This window comes from Apus apus, chromosome 1, assembly GCF_020740795.1.
Source record: "Apus apus isolate bApuApu2 chromosome 1, bApuApu2.pri.cur, whole genome shotgun sequence".
Classification (NCBI taxonomy): domain Eukaryota; kingdom Metazoa; phylum Chordata; class Aves; order Apodiformes; family Apodidae; genus Apus; species Apus apus.
Window position 1 is genome coordinate 156,606,757 of NC_067282.1, and position 20,756 is coordinate 156,627,512.

At 35.6% G+C, this 20,756-nt stretch overlaps 1 protein-coding gene across 2 annotated transcripts in view; it reads right to left on the bottom strand.

Annotated features, from left to right (window-relative positions):
- Positions 1–2,637: 2,637 nt before the first annotated feature.
- The window catches only part of SCYL2 (SCY1 like pseudokinase 2), a 39,667-nt gene continuing 21,548 nt past the window's right edge, over positions 2,638–20,756 (bottom strand). For both annotated transcript variants that reach the window (XM_051621760.1, XM_051621769.1), the window contains 10 exons: positions 20,274–20,450; positions 16,424–16,546; positions 15,085–15,198; positions 14,485–14,617; positions 11,995–12,113; positions 11,224–11,324; positions 10,470–10,536; positions 10,268–10,357; positions 9,149–9,268; positions 2,638–8,557 (listed from right to left, as the gene is read on the bottom strand). In XM_051621760.1, coding sequence (XP_051477720.1) covers positions 7,910–8,557; positions 9,149–9,268; positions 10,268–10,357; positions 10,470–10,536; positions 11,224–11,324; positions 11,995–12,113; positions 14,485–14,617; positions 15,085–15,198; positions 16,424–16,546; positions 20,274–20,450 — 1,692 coding nt within the window. In that variant the 3' untranslated portion in view covers positions 2,638–7,909. The remainder of the gene's footprint in view (positions 8,558–9,148; positions 9,269–10,267; positions 10,358–10,469; positions 10,537–11,223; positions 11,325–11,994; positions 12,114–14,484; positions 14,618–15,084; positions 15,199–16,423; positions 16,547–20,273; positions 20,451–20,756) is intronic.

A 20,756-nucleotide genomic window follows, 5' to 3' on the forward strand; every position in this document is an offset into this window, starting at 1 on the left:
TTTTTCTGTTTTGTAGCCAAGTAAAACCAGGGTTTGCAGCATAAGGCTTTTTGGGGAAAGGCAACATTCAAAGTTCCTGTTTAACAACAGAAATATTAAATGACATTTTAATGTAATTTTATTTTTCCGGAGCCTTCTGCTCTGATTTTGTAAGATACAATTGTAAGACACAATTGCTGTAAGATACAACTATTTTTAGAAACAATTAAAAAAGTATTTTTATTATTTTTTTTAATCTATCTGGTGCCATGTTAGGCATTCTTTGGATAAAATGTATCGCTCTAGTTACAGACATATCTGATAGCTTCATTAGCATTTTTATTTCATTTTGTTTATTCTCTGACATGAGCTAAGCACATACTCAGAGCTTTGGTGCCATAGGTAGGTATTAATTTTATCAGCATGGCAGAGGCAGAAATCTCTTTTCCAGGTTTGGTTCCTCTTTTCTGATTTTTTTTTTTCTAAGTTCTCTTTTTTTTTCGTATTTGATTTTTCTGCTCAGAAAATAAGCCAGTTATCCCTTTCTGTGCTATTTGGTTCTTAAATCACCAGCTGGAAAGGCAACCCTTTAGGGTTTTTTTTTTTTTGTTTACTCTTACTTGCATTAAGGAGGCAGAGAGACAGAAACAAACATGCTGCCTGTGTAGTTAACTACAGCTCCCAAACCTACCTCCCAAACTACCCTACCAAACCTGTCAGGCTTCAGGTGTAAGATGATAATGTTTACATTGATGCAGTTTCAGCTGGAGCTTCTGCTTTGATTAGCCTTCATTTGAACAGCTGATTACTGCAGAACAGTGCAAAATACAATCTTTTGAATGTTGTGCAACAGATGACGCATTAATGAAAAAATCCATTTTAAAAGGTCAAATAATGATTAAAGCAGAAGCAAAAAAACTGACAAAAAAAACCAACCTAAACTTCAAAAATTGTTAAAGGGCCTTAGACAGGCCATGAAATCTCAATAATATATTTCTAAGTTCCAAGTTGTTCCACATCTATGACTGCCTTAATTTGCAGTAACAAACTGCACTAGAGCCATACTACTGTAGGTCATAGGCAGGGGTCCTACAGAGGAAAAAAGGATTCTTTTTAAAAATCTAGTTTAACTTTAAATTGTGTGCCTAGAACACTTACTTTCAAAGCTTGAATAACTATTATTTATTTAACTGCTCTTGGGTTTGTGCATGGCTAGGAGTCTAATTCTCAGTAAGTTTGGGGGTAAGTTGGGCACAATAGATTGGAATCCACCTTGTCACCCCAAGAGCCAGTTTTCCAATTCTACTGAGCAACTGCGGAGGTCTCCAGCTGGTGTCACGAGTGTAGGGAGCTTCCGACATGCAGGACATGAGTGCATTTAAATGTGTCCAGCAATAGGAAAAGTGACAGAACATCCAACAAACCATTTCTCTTTGCCTAACTCCTAAGAAACGGCTCATTTCCTACACCCACTGACCTGCATTCCTCACAGCTGCAAACTTCATAAGGGTAAACACAGATCTACAAACACTAATATAAAAAGGATTAACATAAATCTCTGCTGTTTGACGTACCTAAAGACTAGACATAGTTAAGTGATGAAGCAGAGACAATTAATTGCCAATACCTAAGTATTCCAGACAAAGAACAATTAACTGCAGACTTCCAGCTTTTCCTGTTTGAAGTCTTAGGTTATCTGAATTCATGAATGAACTTCTGAAATTGTGAATTTTAAGCTACAACAAACCAACATTCAGAACATCTGGATTTTAGCGCCTGAGACTTTCCCACTCAAGAAGAAGTCATGGATCCTTCCAATGTCCAGAAATGGAGGGGGACAAAGAGAATGTCACCAGAATAAAGAACATCCAAGTCTGATAAGGAATGTGATCTGCTGAGCATTTTAAGGCAGAAGTTTTCTCTGCAGCATGCCATCAAGTATGGCTCCACCTTACTGAAATGTTACTCTTCTATCTTCTCCTGCTGTTGACTGAAAACTGACATATAATAAGGCTGTCCTCAGCTGATGGATACAGCTGTGGGAGGAATGGGGATGCTGTCATGAAAATGAAGAGAGCAAATTGGACCCCACCTGATGCTGCCTTTCTGTTTCCACCTAATCCATCTCTTTTGCCTTTTAACTTTCTCCACCCATACCATCTCTAGCCAACAATGATGCTTCTGAGCAGATCAGACCTCAGGTGTCTCATACTTGATCAATTTATACCACACAAAAAGCTGAGAACTAGCTTCCTTCAGAATGCTGGCAAACTCTAAGCCTGACAAAGCAGCACACCTTGAAACTCAGTTTAGAGAAAGGGCTGGTTTCCAGGGAAATGAGCAGCCAAAATGCAAACTGAGATCACTATGTGGCTTCAGAACCCCAGATTCTGCCACGGGCTAAGTGGCTTTCAGAAAAAGCAAAGGCTAATTTTAGAGACATCTAGTGCATCAGTTTTTCCCTAGGACTTTTATTCTTTGCATGAAGGTAGAACGTCATCACATTTTACAGATGTCTGGACAGGAACTATTCTAAGAAATTAATTCCAAATGATGTGGGACAAAATGTATTTCAAACAAAATACAGAGTGATAATTTTCTACATAAATTACTATTACTTAATTTCATGGGAATTTTAAATAAAAATATCTTCCAACATGAAAATATGAAAAGTTCATTTATTTCCATAGGCAACCTCATTCACAGTACAAAGTGATATGAATTTCTCAAAACTGTCACTGTACCTTTTACATATTTTTAAAGTAAATGATCTAAAAGTTGATACAAGAATAAATTTGGCTTTTTAAGAGCTGTCCAATAAACCGGATATACACTAATGCCATGCTATGACAGTACTATTTATGAATCACAGCTGACACTACAGTAACATCACTTTATAAATCTCATGAGAATTTTAATGTTTTACAATCAAAACATAAAACTGCCACTAGTACAGAGACTGTACGATTAGACAAATAAACAAGTATTAAATATTTTGCACAAGGCCTGAGTTCACTATAACACATTTTGATTTACAACTTCATCTCAGAAATCTGTACAGCAGTTAGAACTGTTTCAGAGAACTTAAAAGACAATACAACTTCTGGGGCTTATTCTGTTGGTACAAGTGTGAGGCCTGGAAGGCAAGAGGATTTGGTGCATGAATCCAAGGTTTTACTGCCTTGTGTAATGTCCTTGTGAAGCAGTCAAAGCCTAATGGAAAGGAAAGTACAAGGCAGGACCTCACTTGAAAATCACCCAACTCATCTGAAATTCTCCAGATAGGTCTCCCCACAGCTATTTCAGAGCAAAAGTCCACAAGGAGTATATAAAATGCAGCATATCTCTTAACAAAGAACAAAAAAGGGTCACATATACAACAGGGTATTTTTTCTGTACTCCCCCTCTCTGTATTTCTTTCACTGGAAATGGCACAAATCAGCAATATCCCACCCACCCCCAATAAAAAATTCCTAATCAATAAACAAAGGTAACTCAAAGTCCAAAAATCTCATCTGTAATGAGAGATCCAGCACTCATAAACTTATATTTTATAACCTTTCAATTTCTGCTCAAGTCACATAGATATAGGCAGACTAATCATGTAAATTTGTGACAGATAACAAAGGTATCATATAATTGTTAGCCTATATGGAAAGCCTTGTGGGATCTGACTGAAACCTAACTTCTCTTTAAATCTTTGCTGTTTAGGTGCAAATGAACTGAAAAATCTAAAATCCTGTACTCTATATACACACTTATCTACAGACATAGGTAACATTATAACACGTTATAATACAGATGTTAACCTTTTTTTTTTTACTTTAAATGGCCATTGGGATATTTAAGCTCCACATAAATGTGAAACAGGTGTTGCTAAAAAGTCTAAACAGAAAAGGAAAGGTTTAAATAATAAGCCTCAAAATGTTGTGCACCTCTACATCAAAAAATTCAACCTTTTAATTGGGGTACTCGGCATCTGTGCAGACTCTGTAAGGCCATGACTTCCCAAGACACTTCTAATTCACACCACCATGGAGAGAGGAAGACCCAATTTCCCAGCAAAATTTTTCTCTCCATCTCCCAAGTAATTGGTGGACTCCTTTACCTATCAAAGGATTCCTCCAGTACTGCTGTCCTACTGGATAAGCAGGTTCCACAGGTTGCTCTGTGCTTTACTGACACCACTTGTGTGAAAAGGAACAGAAAGTCCATGCTCCTTCCTCCATCCTTGAAATGACACTTGTAGAATTTCACTCCCTGTTTCTCTCCTCTGGAGAGAGGCAAATTGAGGGGCTGCTAAGCTAATCATTAACTCAGTAGTTTGAAGGTTCCTCTCCATCAGTGCCAGCAGAGGCTTTTCAAGCCTCTTAAATAATCCATTTAGCAGGATTAATTTGTTTTCTGAGTTTTCAGAAGATGCTTCAGTTTCATATTTAAAACCAAATGGAACCAATACAGAAAACACTGCTGTCTTGTTGCAGTCACATTAATTTAGCATAGACCAGAGCAAGGACAACTGATGCGTATACTTATGATGTGAAGCTACTTCCACCTCTTTTCTCCTTTTGTAGCAAACATAATATAGATAAATCAATTAAAGAATAGGTATTTACTCCCTTCTCTTTACCTCTCCTTAATAAAATGAATGTAAAGTAAAGCAGGTGCCCTGAGCAGTTCAGCCCAGACTCTGCTTTAATTTCCACAGTGGAATGAAGATCTGCTCAAAGTGGGCAATGGCAGTAGGTGCAGAAGGTGGAGGCTGTAAGGTGATGATACAATCTGCCAGGCTTCCACATTTTTCCATTAAATTAGGTTGAAAACAAAGGGTAGAAATTTTGTCTAATTTTCAATATTGTTCAAGCCATGGTAATAAGAAATTATTTTAGATCAGATTACTTTTTCAGTAACAGAATTTGCAATTTCATAATCAGACAGAGATTTCAAATCTGTGTTCTCCTTCTGTTCTGCACTAGTCCCTCTGCTTCAGGCAAAGCTAGATGTAACAAAGCTAGATGCTTTCCATCCAAGTCTAGAAACAGGAGGTTCCTGGAATGTCCACATTTTGTAACTCTGTCCCTTCCTCCTACTCCTCCCCAAACAACTTGGATGTGAAGTACAACTGTTGTTCTCAAACAACGGTATCCACTCTGGCCAAAAGATGAGTCTTCCAGGCTCTTGCAAGGCCTCAGAATGTCAACTTGCAAGCATAGAGATCAACTGGACAAGGCTTTCTAAAGAAAAACTACTGTAGCAAGAGCCAAGTGGCAGACGGCCTTAATGACTTACCTCTTGCAACTCCTCTTCCCTTTAAGTTAAGAAGAAATAGAGAATTTCACACACACACAGTTTCCTGACACAATAAGCAGGAAGCATCTACAGGGAAGAGAGATTTGACCCTCTCATTTAAATTAAAGTTAATTTTTCATTTTTATTTTTAAATAACAGGAAAATTTTGTTAAAACTTTCATAAGCACCCTTTTCAGTTTTCTTTCTTGTTATTTTTCTACTCTGGTCATTCTGGAAATTGCAGTTAACAAGAGAAATCAAAAGTATGCTTTCAAATCCAAATTTTAAAAAAAATGACATTACTTGAGCCAGGTAAAGATCATATTCCATCACATTACTACTGCACAGAAGAGCCTCTCTTAATTTGCATCTGTAGGATTTTTTTTTACTTTTTTCCTACAAAATAGATTGTATTCTCAGATAGCCCATGCCAAAAGCACATACCCCAAACCCCACACTTAGGGAGGTCTAGTATATAAAATCAACTAATTTTTTTTTCCAGCTGATTTTCCTTCCAATAGGTTAAATTAAAATCCATTTCTGAAAAGTCCCCAGACCAGAGAGATCTGTGACTGAAAATGCAGCACAGGACACTGACATTTAAGACTGCCTTTACCACGATGTATTAATTTCATACACAGTAGAGTCCTAAGAGATGTTATTTCTAAGATAGACTTATTTTCCATATAATTTAGAGGAATACAGATTCAAGTAATTCTTCAAAGGCTTGCCTTAGGTTACCCTAACAAAACATAGCTTTCAAAAGTTGACATAAAAAAAGACATTAGTGTGATTGAGAGTATAGTACACTAGTAACTGTAAATGAACTTCAACAGCTTAACAGTTCTAGTATTGTACTTAAGTTTACACAGATATCTTAACATAGCCTACAATCTTTATCATGACTATTAACTGCACATAACCATCACAATGTGTTAGGTATTGTTTTCTAAACCACAATTTCACTGGTCCCGGGTATTTTAGAATAATAGGACTAAGGCAGCAGCTAGAATACATAAACGATTCTTTAAGAAATATGCTTAGTGCTATTATCACTTTGAACTGTGGAAATATAACAAAACACAAGTCACATTTACAGCATAAGGCCCTTTGGTTTCTTAAGCAGCAAATGAAAGAACAATTTCTCCAGTGAAAGGCTTTGAAAAATAAAGCATGTAGGCTTTCCAAAAAAAGGCAATTAGTTCTTTCCTTCTCAAAATACTCAGCTCTACTCTTCAAATAGTACGTAAGAAAGCTCCTGAAATTCCTAGGAAAGAAAAAGTTAAAGCCCAACAGTAGTATCTGACAGAGCACAGGTTCTATCATGGGCAAGCTGAACATACACCTTCTGGGAAGTAGAAGAAACTGCTGTTTGGTTTTCTTGGGAGAGCTTTATTAAATTTGGAGTAATACAATAAAAAGGATCTGAAATGCCTGTGTATTTACTATATATTCTAGGGCTTACAAATTCATATTTGAGAACTCGCTTGGTATTCATCTATCCTTCATAGGGACTTGAGTCAAACAAAATTAAATAGTTCATTCTAGTCAAGGCAATTTATGGCAGTCTGCTTTTTCACACAATCATGTGCAACTTGTACGAAACTACCTTCTTCCATCTTTCCAACAGAGCCAAAAATCTATGAAGTAATTAAAGATAGTTCTGTGTAACTAAACAGCGTGTGTTCAGTTCCACAGTTAGGGCAGTCAACAACGGAATTTTACACAGAACATTCTTTTTAGGAGGTTCCATAGCTACTCATACTCTTTTTTCTTTTCACACCAGTTAGAAGCAGTGTCAAATTAGCCAAAACACTGGAATACATAATAAATGTGATCAAGTCACCACATGTATTTTAAAAGTGGGATGTTGCTTTTGCTATGTGGCTGGTAACAAGCATCTGGCATTATACAACAGGTCCTAAGCCAGCCAGTGCTCTTACCCTGTCCCAAACTTGCTCAAAATTTTAAACCAACTTAATGCCTCCTGAATCTTGTTGTTGTTTACTACCACATTAATTTAAATTATCTCATAAGAGAAGAAATACAAAATATTTTCTCTTCATAGCCTCTGACACAGTTACTACTTAGAGATCTTTCTATATAACATAACTTTTTGAGGCAGCATAAGAATTTACTTTTTGCAAACTGTCACATGGCAAAAAGACAGTTTGTGCCAAATCCAGGAAGCACAAACCATCGATAAGAATTTAGCAGGCACGGAAAGGACTGAGCCACAGGATGGTGTTATCCCAGCATTATTACCCCCTAAGCATTTTTGCTGAACTTCAGAAATAAAATTTTGTAGTAACTTTCAAAGGAGTTGATTGAGTACACCTCTGAATAATTTTGAAATACTTAGATGCTTCTTTTTTAATTGAATATAGGCATCCTACCTTCAGTGCTTAGATGTTCAGTTAAGAGACAGGAAATTTTTAGCATGTACGATGACCTTGCACTTTGCAATTCCACTGCAGTACCAGGTGAATGCAAAAATCAGTCTTTTTTTCCAGTGCAAAAGTCTTTACTTTGTTGGGTTGAAAGTTTCCCCAGGTCATGCCTTTACTAATCAAAAAAGATGTTAATCAGCTTACCCAGGATCCAAATTTCATCCATCTTTTAAAGAAGAAAACAAAGCATTTTACCCAAAAAGATCTTTTAAGTCATTACTAGCTGAGCTGCTGTTTGTCATTGTGTTTGCTGGTTGTGCAAAGTTCTGAGGAGCAAAGAAAGGATTACCGTGTATACCAAAGCCAGGCTGTCCTATCATGTTCATCTGAGGTCCCAAGACTGAACTGCTTGCACCTGGGGACCCTTGCGGGGGTACAAACTGATTAACCCACTGGTTTGATTTCTGTTGAGCCAACTGTTTCATACTAACTTTGGGTTTTTGAGGACCAAAAAGATTATCTAGAGCAGACATATCTGGAGGTCTGTTTTGTTGTGTCAGTGGAGAGATTGCAGGTGCAGCATTCATAGGACTGTAATTTGGCATATTGGCAGCTGGTGCAATGTTCATCTTGGGTGTTCCTGTTGCACTTGGACCGCTGAAGAAATTCTGAGTGGTGGGACCAGCTCCCATGCTGAATCCAGCAGTCTGAAAACCCATATTAGTATTTAGTCCGTTCGTTATATTTCTCTTTGTGTTGTCAACAGGTGATGAAAATCCCATTCCAACACCCATAGCAGGGACAGGAAAGCTGTTTGAAGATGCAACTTTAGCTTTGTTGATTGACTGGCTAGTCAAAGATGACATATTATCAATCAAGGTATCTGTCAAGTCTTTTGTCTGCAACATACGTAAAATACAGTTAAAGGTTTTCCCTGTACAGACACTCTAGCAACAGTCTTTGTCATTGCTCCTGCAGAAGTGGCATTCATTTTTCAGAACTTAGAATTTACTGCATGGAATTGGGCATGAAATGTAATTACACACAACAGCAATTATGTTATTTGCATTCTTTGCTACTTAGAACTGACAGTTATATTATTTTAATTTGACAACTAAGACTATACACTAAATAATACTGTGACATTTGCTTATGTGTCCCATTCCTGTCTCCAAATCCTTTATATATTTAGCTAATAAACTCTAAAGAGCAAAACCTTTTTTAATATGTGCTTTTTCCTTATCAAGAACAATGGCCTTCCAGTAACAATTACTCCTTTGGCAACTTCTGCAATTTAAAAAATGGGAAATACTGCTAATGCAAACGGAAGGCAGATTAAGATTTTAGTTTTTCTCAGCTGTACCACTGTACTACTAGTGAAAACAAAGGTGACTCATGGGAGAGGAAAAAAAAGCTAAATTCATACAGCACTTGAAAGGAAAAAGCACCACAGCTCCAACAGAAAAGTGCAGGATTTTGTTCTTTCTCACCTGCTTCACTGGAGGTGTTACTGTAGCTGCTTGTGGTTTAAGAGGTTGTTGGCTTTTCAGTTTCTGTGCCTGTTCTTGTTCTTTAGCTAATTTCTGCTTCTCTTCAAGTGTCAGTGATGCCTTTAAAATAGAAAGTACTGACAGTAAGTTGCACAGAATAGTTATTCTACAATGATATTTCATAAATATTACTGTCCTTTTGATAATATGTGGTAGAATGGCACACAACATTTATACAAAAGGGAAAGTGGGTAAGCACAAAATTTATTATAACATTTATCATATTGCCAAAAAAAGACTTTACAAACTTAGAGTAGCATAATGAGAAATTTGGGAAGATCGCAAATAAAAAGGTATTACAACAAAACCATTTTAGCTTTGTCTTCTCAATGTTGGGCATAAGAAAAAGTGATTGTTACTATTTTTGGTTTTATATGGTTACCAGTTGGCACTTGATACAGAACTGCAACTGATGATAAAGTTGGAAAGGAAATTTCATTTTAAAGTTACTTAAGATGCTTTTCAGGATTTTAACTCTACTTTTGTTAATTATGAAGGACAACATCATAAAATTATTCCCTCTCAGTCAAAGATTAGTAACAGGGTGCGGGTAAGTAGAAATGGAAATTTTAAAAGGTATAGATTCTGGGGATCCACTTTCCTTATTAACAGTGTGAAAAGAATTTTACAATTGTTTATCCTTATTTTTTATATTCTATGTCATGTCATGCTTTTTCTTTGCTTTTTATATTTATCTCCGCATTGACTGTTCAGTTTCACTTAACTTTGAATCGTTCAGTAAATGTTAGCCTCTGCTACTACAGGGAATTCTACATTTTCTCTTCATCTCTGTTTGTAATTTTATCATAAAGTTCTCTATTCTAATTTTCCTATCTAAATTCACTGCTGAAGTTTCAGCTTAATTGAAATCTAAAGTTAAGGAAAAAGAAAATGGCCCAAAATTTATAATTCTAATTGCTGCCTACTTTGTACAAAGCTATTTTCAAGAAAAGGCATTCGTAGAAATTCAAGGATATGATCTGAACACTTCATGCAACCACATAGCAGCCTTGTATTAGACAGATGGATGTTACAGGATACCAAACAAAAATATCTCACCTTTCTCTGTTTTGATGACATCTCATTCTCTTTGCTATCAGATCCACTAGTTAGAAGGTCAGTTCCACTAGTATTAAATACCTTGTCAATCTGTTTAATTTCAAAGAAACAAAACTTAGTTATTTGAAATGTTATAAGTTATTGTAACTAAGTAATTATGCATTTCAAATTTCTCTACATAAATAACACAATTGTTGCTTACCTGATTACTTGTACTACTAGATCTTGCCTCTTCAGACACACTCATTTGATTAGCTATATCCAAAGATCTATACAGTGCAGAATATATATATTACAAAAAGGTAGTTTTGCAGTCACAACCACAACACTAATTCAGCAATGCAGATTATTCTTCTGCATTTAAACCATACACAAAAAAATGCATTATGAGAGCACTACCATTTTTACAGAATGCCTGCTGGAGACTGGTAAATCTTAGTATTCCAGATTGCAAAGGCTTCCTAAAGATCATTTCACTAGGTCCTAGTTCCTCCTTTTGAAGAGGGTCACAGACTTCGGGTAGCCCAAATTAACTTGTCTCAGAAAGCTCACCTCACATCAGCTTCCACAAAGTAGCTCGAAATAGCTTCAGATATCATGGCCTTCTAAAAGGCTGCAATGTTTGTATTTCTCCAGTATGGTTTATGTTCTCAACAACTACAGAAAAGCAGCTTAGCATATAGAAGCAAGACATAAACTGTACTAGTGGAGCTTAGTATGAACTGTTACACTTAATTAAAAACTGATGTAGAATAATAAAATGTCACTGAATGTGTAAAAGTAAAGGACTTTACTCCTGTAAAACCATTAATATCACAACATTATTATGCTAGGACTAATACATCTTACAATTATGCTTATTTGCTAGGCTAGAGTTTTCTTACATATGGTAAAAAATTAACTGAAATATATCTCTGCTCACTTTTTCCTTCTCTAATACAAATATAAACACTTACTTCTGTTGCTCTTGCATGACATGAAGTTGCTCAAGTTTTGTTTTATGCTCTGCCTCCAATCTATTAAGCATATCTTTTATAACACAAATAAAAGAATTGAACTGGAAAAGAAATATACAAGAAGTTTGGATTTTGCAGTGATGGAATTCAGACGTATAACTTAAAAGGCAGTACCTCATGAAACTTAAAAAATACAGTATTAGATAAAATGCAGATTTTTAAGTAATTTATAATCCACTTCCATTATCTTGTGTTGGGTGCCCAACTACAAGCAGGGTGTATACTGAAACAATGAAAAATATACATCACTAATTGAAAAAAACAAAGTGGGGCAATACAAACAAAAACCCCACAGATTAGTATTACCAGGTTAATTTTTTAAAAAATCCCATCATGTATTTAAATTCCTAATATTTCATGGCAACATGATTGTACTTCTACATTTTCTGCAATACTTACCACCAAAAGAAAGAAATATTAAGGGTGCACTTTAGCTTTTATTTTGAATTGTAGTTTTTAGTAGCTAACTGCTTTAGCAGGATATTTGGAAGGCAATATTATTTATTTTGAAATTTTATACAAGATCAGTTAAATCCACTCAAAACCAAAAAGCTTTTAACATGCAACTACAGTAATACTGAAAGGTTTTTTGGTTTTGTTTATTTGTGTTTACAACAGATACATACCAATGTATGCATTTTGCTCTGACAACAGTTTAAATTTATTCTCTGCCAATAAAGTAAAAAGCATGCAAAACAGGCGTATTCCTACCTGATTAAGATTAAGATTGTTCTCAATGCTAAGAGGAATCAGATGGGGCAATACTCTTCCTGCAAGCTGCTCTTTGGTAATTCCCAATTTCTTATGAGTAAATGTACACTTGTAAATACCTAACATACAATAAAAAATAGCAAAAATCATATGTTTAGTGAACAATATCAACTCCAAGTAGCACTCTAGACTATGTACTGATAATATGAATTGACTCTGTGTGCAAGCAGAGACAAACATGATCAAGAGAATCTTAAAAGCTAAGTACTCATCCACAAGACAAATATATAGCAAAAGGCTTTGCTAAAGTTCAAAACAAGAGGAGGTCCAAAGTAATACTTTGCAGCTATATTAGTCAATGTATTGTTCTGGTCAATTATCTGAGAATCTTAATATTTGTACAGAACACAAACTGAATTACCACAAACTGACAAAATGCCACCGAGAAATTAAGCTGTGTTAACTAAGGATGTGTTCACTCCTGTCATATGGATGTGGCTAGGAGTTAGCATCACATTGCTCTCTGATTGCATTTTAAAAAGGCTCTTACCTAGAATCTTGGGGCTGTGTTACACATAGGATCAGTCTTTATCTGTTCTAAAATCACTGAAGAAAGCACACTGACAGGCACAAAGGATACAGTGTTAAGCCTATATTTTTTGATAGTGTTTTTGACAGGAGGATTCTCTGCTTAAAAATCCACCTCTGCTAGCAAACACTGAAGATAAAAGAAGCATCTTTCCTCACTTTCTATAGTTAGTTTTAGAACAGAGTTGTCAGCTGGCCACAGAAGATACTGCATACAAGACAGAAGATATTATGATTCTGGAAAAAAGAAGAGTCCAAGTATATAAAATGGATTTTAGCCTTTTCAAAGGCTAAATTTTCAAAGTAGTGTTCACTTATCCACTGTATGCCAGTAGGATTCAGGAGTAATATAACTAAAGTAAGAGAAACGCTATCCCTCATTCTCACACAGCAAATATAAGTCAAGCTGCAAAGATTAAGGGAAACAGGCAGCTTTAAATGGGTGCAAATGATGCCCTCTTGCTGATTTTGAGCACATCAAAATAATTCTGCCATCACATACTATTATGGAGTTTAATGAGGGTTGTTGCTGGTACAGCTCTATTGTTACAAATGGTCTTCTGTCTACTATTTGTTGTCAATAAGAAAAATGGTTACTGTTGTTAGAAATGAAATGTAGTGTTGATTTTGCATTCTAGTGTTAGAAATGTAGTGTTTGGTTTGGTTATATAGTTTGTTTGAGATATATATTTTAGTGTTAGGAATATAATTGTTTGTTTGAGACATATCTACACATTCCAATGACACCTGGAGTGGTTTATGGGCCAAGAAACTGAGGGACTTAATTGGGCTCCATCTGGGGGATCTGAACATGGAGAAGGATTTATGGCCCAAGATAAGGCCGAACAAAGTTACTTCTATGTTGCTCTTCAGGGCAGGATGACACCAGTAGATTGTTAATTGGGAAGACAGCCAAGGGGGCAAGAAAGGTCAAAATTTTACCTTAAAAGGTAAAAAGTAAACTGCTAGAATGGAATGTGTAAACAGGGGCGGGAAACTTATAGGATAATTTGAAGCGTCGGATAGGCTGTAAACCCTGGAGTACTCAGCCAGTGGGGAAACAGGGGAGGGAATTTTGCGTCGGGAATAGGGAATATAAACCGTTATTCACCTTGCTATAGGTGTGCCTACTTGCTTAGGTCACCCATTCTTGCAAGGATGTAAATAAACTGTGCTTCGCTGAAGGATCTGTGTGGGCCTGCTCATTGGCGCGACAAACGTTTCTCACGCTGTCTTCCAGACTCAGCCAGACAGTCACACCTCTTTCTTGGCAGCGACTCTGGTCACTTGGTCTCCTTGAGCCCATTCAAGTTGTTAAAATCACACACAAGTTAGGCAAGCACCAGAGTGGCACTAGGGAAGTGCAACTGGGAACGAAGTCTCCCCTTCCAGAAGTAACAAGCCTTTTGTGAAACCTCACTCAGACTATGCTCCATTTCAGTGCAAAGGCAGCTGTGTTTGCTTAAATGTCCAACAAAATGAGTCTAACAAAACCTGTAGTGAAGAGCAGGAGATTTCCATCTGACATGCAAGAGTGGTAAGAGAATGCAACACCAACATCTTAAAATCTCCATCAGCATCTGAAAGAAGACAGGCCATACCCTCTGAGGAAAACAGCCTCTCTCGCTGTGTGGACCATTCAGGCTGTGAAAGCGTCACAGCTCAACTGCAATGAGTGCTCAGAACTGCACCCTTGAAGACTACAAATATACGTACTAGTGTTCAGAAGTACCAGCAAAAAATAAGGTAACTGAACAGGGGCACATCCAGAAAGAACCAGGAACAGAAGGTTTTAATTGTAATTTTAGCAATATACAATGTAAAGATCAGTGATAATACAGAAAGCTCTCAGATTTGAAACATTAAAACACGAAGGAGGAGAAAGTTTATAATACTAATTACCTAAAATTCCCATTAGCACGGCAGGTTCCTTGGATGGAATTTGTTGTAGAAAAGGTAAAATATCATCAAGCACAAACCATTTATCCAAGTACTCCAAAATCTTGCCTAAACATACTAGTGAGTTTACCCGGACCTGTGAAGTATGACAAGAATTAAACTCTACTATATTTTTACTTAAGAAAAAAAGCCATACAAAATTCACATTTGGAAGGAGAAAGGTGCTGCTGAAATTATGACATTCGTATGTTAAAATTCAAAACAAGTTAAAAACCCCCTTTTGTGTCATGAAAGGAAAATATATACAGTCACACACTGATTACAAACCCTTGGCTTTTCTGCAGGACAGTTATTGCACAGCACACTTTAACAATTTTTACAGTATTGTCAACAATTAGTTGCTAATAACTTTAAACATCGTTAGAGAAAAAAGTAAACAGTGCTTTTGTATTTGTAAAAAAGTAAACAAAAAAGAAAATCCTAAGAAGAAACCAAAGCACACTAATGGGCTTCTTTACAGACATAACAGCAGAAAAGCCGAAGTAATTAAAAGCAACAACATTTTCTGAGGACTGAGAGAAATAAAATTATTAGGATACTTACAGCAAGTGAAGAAGTTTGCAAACATGCATTTTTAATTCTCGGAATTAATGAATTTTTCATTGACGGGTAATCTATTAAATTGGCAAACGTGGGAATTATGTTTAGGCAAAGCTCCTATAAAAACAAATTGCACGTAAGTTGAAAAAGAAACATGCATGTTTATTATAAAATTAGCACTAGTTTTATTCAAGATAAAGTGAGTTTAAAATGTCTTCTTGAGCTTTCCTTTTAAGGAAATATTTAAGGAAACATCATGTTCAACTAAGCTAACCTTAATCTATCAAACTTGCTTAAAAATAGCTGGAATAATAAAGCATCAAGATAGAACCCTGGAAAACAGTTTTTTTTAAAAAAAATTCATAAATTTATAATAAAATATTTAGATAGCAAGAATATATTGCATTTTCACAAAACATCGCTATATAAAAAAACCCCTTTTAGTCCATCAAACTGTAACATCTGCCTATATAAATCAAGCAAGTTCAAATGAGTACTATCAACAACGCTGCAGCAGCATGATAGGCTGAAAGCTAAAAGAGCATATAAAGATTAAACATACTTGGGCAACAGAAAAAAATTACACTCAATTTCAGCCCCATTTCGAAAAATAAGAGACAGCAATAGGTTAAAAGTAAATACCTGAGTAACCAAACTACTGATGCAATAAAACCTCAAGTCAGGTATTTAGCAACAAAAACCATTCTCCATAATACTGCAAGGCTTTGCAAAGGTGAAAGTCACATTTGATTATCCAAATTCTTCTTTAAGAAATATTTTCTTTATCTCCCCTGCCCAGTCCCAAATAACTTTGGCTAACTGGAAGTTAATTACAGCAGAAGCACTGATTTCCAAAAAAAAGACCCTTAGAAAGGCAGAGAAAGCATGAAGAGAAAAAATAAAATAATGATACATAAAAATGTCATCAGAAGGTACATTAATATGATTTTACAGCAAATCAGGTCTTCCAAGGTAACTGTCACCACACATTGCTAACAGTGGGGCCAAAGAATAAGCCACCACTAACTGGTAAGATCATGCATGCCTGTATAGTTTGTGTGGCTCAAGCAAATCCACATCCTACATCTTGCTATGGTGGTTGGTCAGAATTTAGGGTAAGAGCATTAGGGCAATAATCAAATGGTGCCCCCTGGAAAATAAGGGAACGGAATTTTCTTTTACTAAAACAAATTTTCTTTAATAAAACATTCATCTCTGTCAACATTCAGAAATATTACACAGCTTTATCATTTTTTTTTCAAATAAACAAACACAATGGTATACAACACATCGGCTCAAACAAAGAAGAAGCTGTTTTAAATAAAGCCTGCAATTACTATACCTGGATCTGAATCGAAGGTGCTTCCAAGGCTCTATAAACCATTGGTAGAACACTGTTCTTTATTTCATCTGGTGGAGTTTTGGTTAGAAGCAAGTCCATTTTTTGCAGGAAGATCAACAAGATCTATTAAAAAAAGGACAATTCAGAAGCTAAAAAGCTTTAACTCCATATATTTAGAATATAAAGTGTGTTGTATTATATCGTAAAAACTTCAGAAGTTTTCTTGTAACTAAGTAAATGTGATCACTTACCATGTTGCTTGCCTGAAGGCATGGAAGACAAAAAACACTTTGACATATTATTGCATTTTAAAAACAGCAAATACAAATTAAACAAAAAATGCATGTTCTAGACTAAGCCTTCTGAAACAAGAAATCAAAATTGTTTCTATTTACAATATGGTCTTTTTCTTAAACTCCACCTACAGAAAATCTTCATACACACATCACTATTGAAAAAGCTAAGCTTTCAAAAAATTATGGCTCAAAGGCTGTCCTCAAAACATTTGACCACAACTCCACATATAAGAGCTGCATCTATGATCAAAATAGGGACATATTGAAAATAATATTACAGCTACTACATGGACACAAACTACCTTTATTCTATTTCACATGGAAATTATTTATAATAAAATAAAAAATCCCCAATAAAAAAAATTCACATCACATTAACCTAAAAAGCAACACTAGAATAGCACATTCACATAGTGAGATCCACCTTGCTTAGCCTTAACCATCTAAAAGTTAGCAGCTATTCTAGATTAATCACCCAGGGTCAGTCTCCAATACAGAGAGCTACACAACTAATTAAACTCATGCCTCATCTCAGATAGGTGAGGCAACTTGCTACAGGTGACTCTGACTACCCATTGATATCTAAACTCCTTTTAGAAAATAGGTTAGACTAGATGGATAAATTGTGGTGAATGGTATCAAATTCATAATCAAAAGTCAAGTTCTTCATAGGAGGAAAATATTTCCTTTTTTAAGTCTAAAAATGTACAGCAAGCGGTGCTTGTATGTCAAATAAGCAGAATCATGATAGTGTAGAAATTCAAGTATACCAAATCCACATATAAGTTTCCTCTTTCGTTTGCTTCCTTTACAGGGAAGAAAACCAAATTCTTTTAACTGCAGCTAATGTGTGCTTTCTTATTATATAAATACCTAAAACATTACCTTATTATATAATTACCTAAAAAATGACACAGACTTATTAATTAATTAATTCATCATTCATTCCATGAACACTAGTTCTAATGAAATATCCACAAATTTGGGAGAATCACGAGTGAGATGGACCAGATAACGTTTTAGGTCAGATTTTATAAATTCTTGAATAAATAATTTTTATTTGTCCTAAATTTGGCTTTTTGAAACATTCCTGTGTTCATAACATTGTTCTCTTGTCTAGCAACCCTGTCATGCTGTGACATGACAATTTGCATGTTAGCTAAATGTGTATTTCTGGAGGAGCGACATTTGATTATTTTTGCAAATTTGAAAAGGACATGAATGAAACCTGGTATTTAACAACTAGAGAAGCTTCTTTAAAATAGGAAATAGATGTTTGAACATATAAGAGACTGCTTTTAAGTTAAACATTGTACTATATAGAGATTTAGTTTTCACTATGCAGTTCAGAAGCAGTTCAGCTGTTTTCCACTGGCTGTCAATGCTTTTCAACTAAGATACCATAATGCTGAATTGGTTTTGATCTCTCTGTCTACCTGTCCTTAACTTGAATCCCAATGAACCCATTTTATTTTTAGGTTTGAGCTCTACACTTATTTGTCTTTTTAAGTAGAAACTAAGATGTCACGGATTCAAACACACCATCTAATACGCAAGGAGCAGAAGGTGCACTCTAAACAATAATGCTAAAGATGTTCTTTGTTCATCACTACAGAGCCCAGCACTTGTCAGGGTACACTGATGTACTGAATTAGAATATGAACTTACAGCACATCATATGCCAACTCTCTCTGGATTCCCCTAGATACAAATTACGGGCTTGTCTACACTGAGAAGCCATGTCAGAGTAGGGTAGGATGGTAAATTACAACACACTCATTACTCCATGCTAACTCCAAAAGCATGATTAGAATTTATAGTTTAACGAAATATTCAATTTTCATTTTATAAATTCCCTCATACAAAGACATAGTGAACAATGGATAACAATATTTTCATACTGAATTACAGGAGCCTCCTTATGATACATTCACTTCCTAACTCAAGTGCCCTACAAAAGCCAAGCAAAGCATCTTGAGCGTTTGAAAGAAACACTGATACCTTCCCCATCTGCCCATCCCCATGAGTTACTAACACACAAGAACTGGACATTTTTGTCTTGCACAAAGGCAGACCTGGAATTCTGTCCCCTGATATTCTGAACTTTTATTTTTTTTCCTGAATTCCTGGTATATTTTTTAACTATGAAAACCTGTCCTAGAATACTTAAATAATCTTTGCCATACTAACAGACCATAGAAATAATAGTGGAAAAAACCATCTAGTACTTAGTGTGAATTAAAAACGTCAACATAAGAATTTATTATACAACATCTAGAAAACTACAAACTTTGCAAAGGTAGCTCTCTATGAGCTGACCCCAAGTCTGTATTTTGCTTCCCTCATTTCTCAAGAAATAAACCAGCTTTTTTTTGTCTGTTGCACTCCAAAGATAACTTTGAGACAAACTTTTTGCAGTGAGGACTGTCTCACAAATCTGATGTTTAATGTAGCAAAGCACAATGTTACGTTTAGGGATGAAACAGCATAAATAGGATGTTCACTGGCCTCTGGCTGGTTAGATGTTTCATTATTTCCAGACAATGACAAAGCTAACATAAAGCCCCAGTGAAGAATATTAAGTAGTTCTAATTTTTGGAGGTATTATCAGTTACACAATTGTCCCCTCTCCCCTCTCCACAGTATAATAAGAGCTCTCTGATCCAGTTTAACGAAACCCAGAAAGAAAAGGTCTGCTTGTTCATTCCTATGTTTATCTTGCCCTTTAAATGCTCTGCAGAGAAGTAACAGCATCCAGCAGTAAACCAAAGTAAGCTAGAAGGAACCCTTAGCTGCCTTTTACCTGTGGAGGCACAATGCCCACCTTAGTGACAGAAATCTCAGGAACCATCATGCATATGGTGTTGACAAAAGGATGCAAATGTTTTGCTCCATTACGGTATTGATAATGTTTTACTACTTTTATGCATATGAACAACAGAAAAAAAAGTATACTTCACTTCCACAATACATGTCAAATAAAATTAAATTTTACAAATTTGTGCCCAGCCCTCAAATAAACACTATTTTATTATAATCAATAAACAGCACTTAACAGAGTGTCAAAGTTACAACTTTATCACTCCATGATACCAGTGTCAGCAATCTGGATACAAGAAAACAAATAATCATAAGTTCAGCTGCTGTTAGAATATGTGCAGATACTGTACTCCACAAGACTGCTCCGATTGGCTAGATAATTGATAAAATGCTTACAAATATAACTTCTACAATCAACCAAAACCAAAATTGAGTGGTATATTAAATGTTTTGGTTTTTTTCTTTTGTTTTTTTTTTCTTTTGTTTTATTCTCATCTATTATCACCTATAAATGCAGATATATCTTCAGAAAACCCATCTTAAAAAGCAGGGGTAGAGGCTTTGTGAATTTCCTGGAAAAAATCAATTTCATATGAATCAAGACTGACTGCTTGGTTTACAGAGCAGGTTGGGCAATCTGTGTGAAGCTGGAAAAGGGAAATAGAACAATTAGTCATTTTTCAGGGAAAAAACATAAAAATGAAAAAAGTGTAATCTGAACAATATTAACATACCTGGATTGGTTCTTGCTGCTTAAAAACAGGACCAAGATCAGGCAGAATGAGCCTGATATATTCCTCTTTGGTGCACTCCTCAGCAATTAGGAGGACATTAGGCAAGACAAAGGGTACCATATCAGGATTCACAAATTCAGAAGTCAAGCAAGGCAAAATTCGTTGAATTATAACACGCTAAAAAAAAAAACCCAACAAACAAGTATGCGTCACATTGTACTGCATTGCTGTAAGATACTTCTGTGCCAGCTCAATGGCTTTTGCATTAGTGTCATATTTACAAAAAAGCAGACCAGCAATTTTCAGTTTTGAACTCTTATTTTCACAGTATACTCTATCTAATTTACACCTTGCTACTTTGCTTATTCTTCTCTCTTTGCTCTCAAAACAAAACTGGAGACTGTAACAACTGTGAAAGTCAACAAAAAGCAATTAACTGTACAGAAAATAGGACTTCCCATCACATACATGAATAACGAAAAC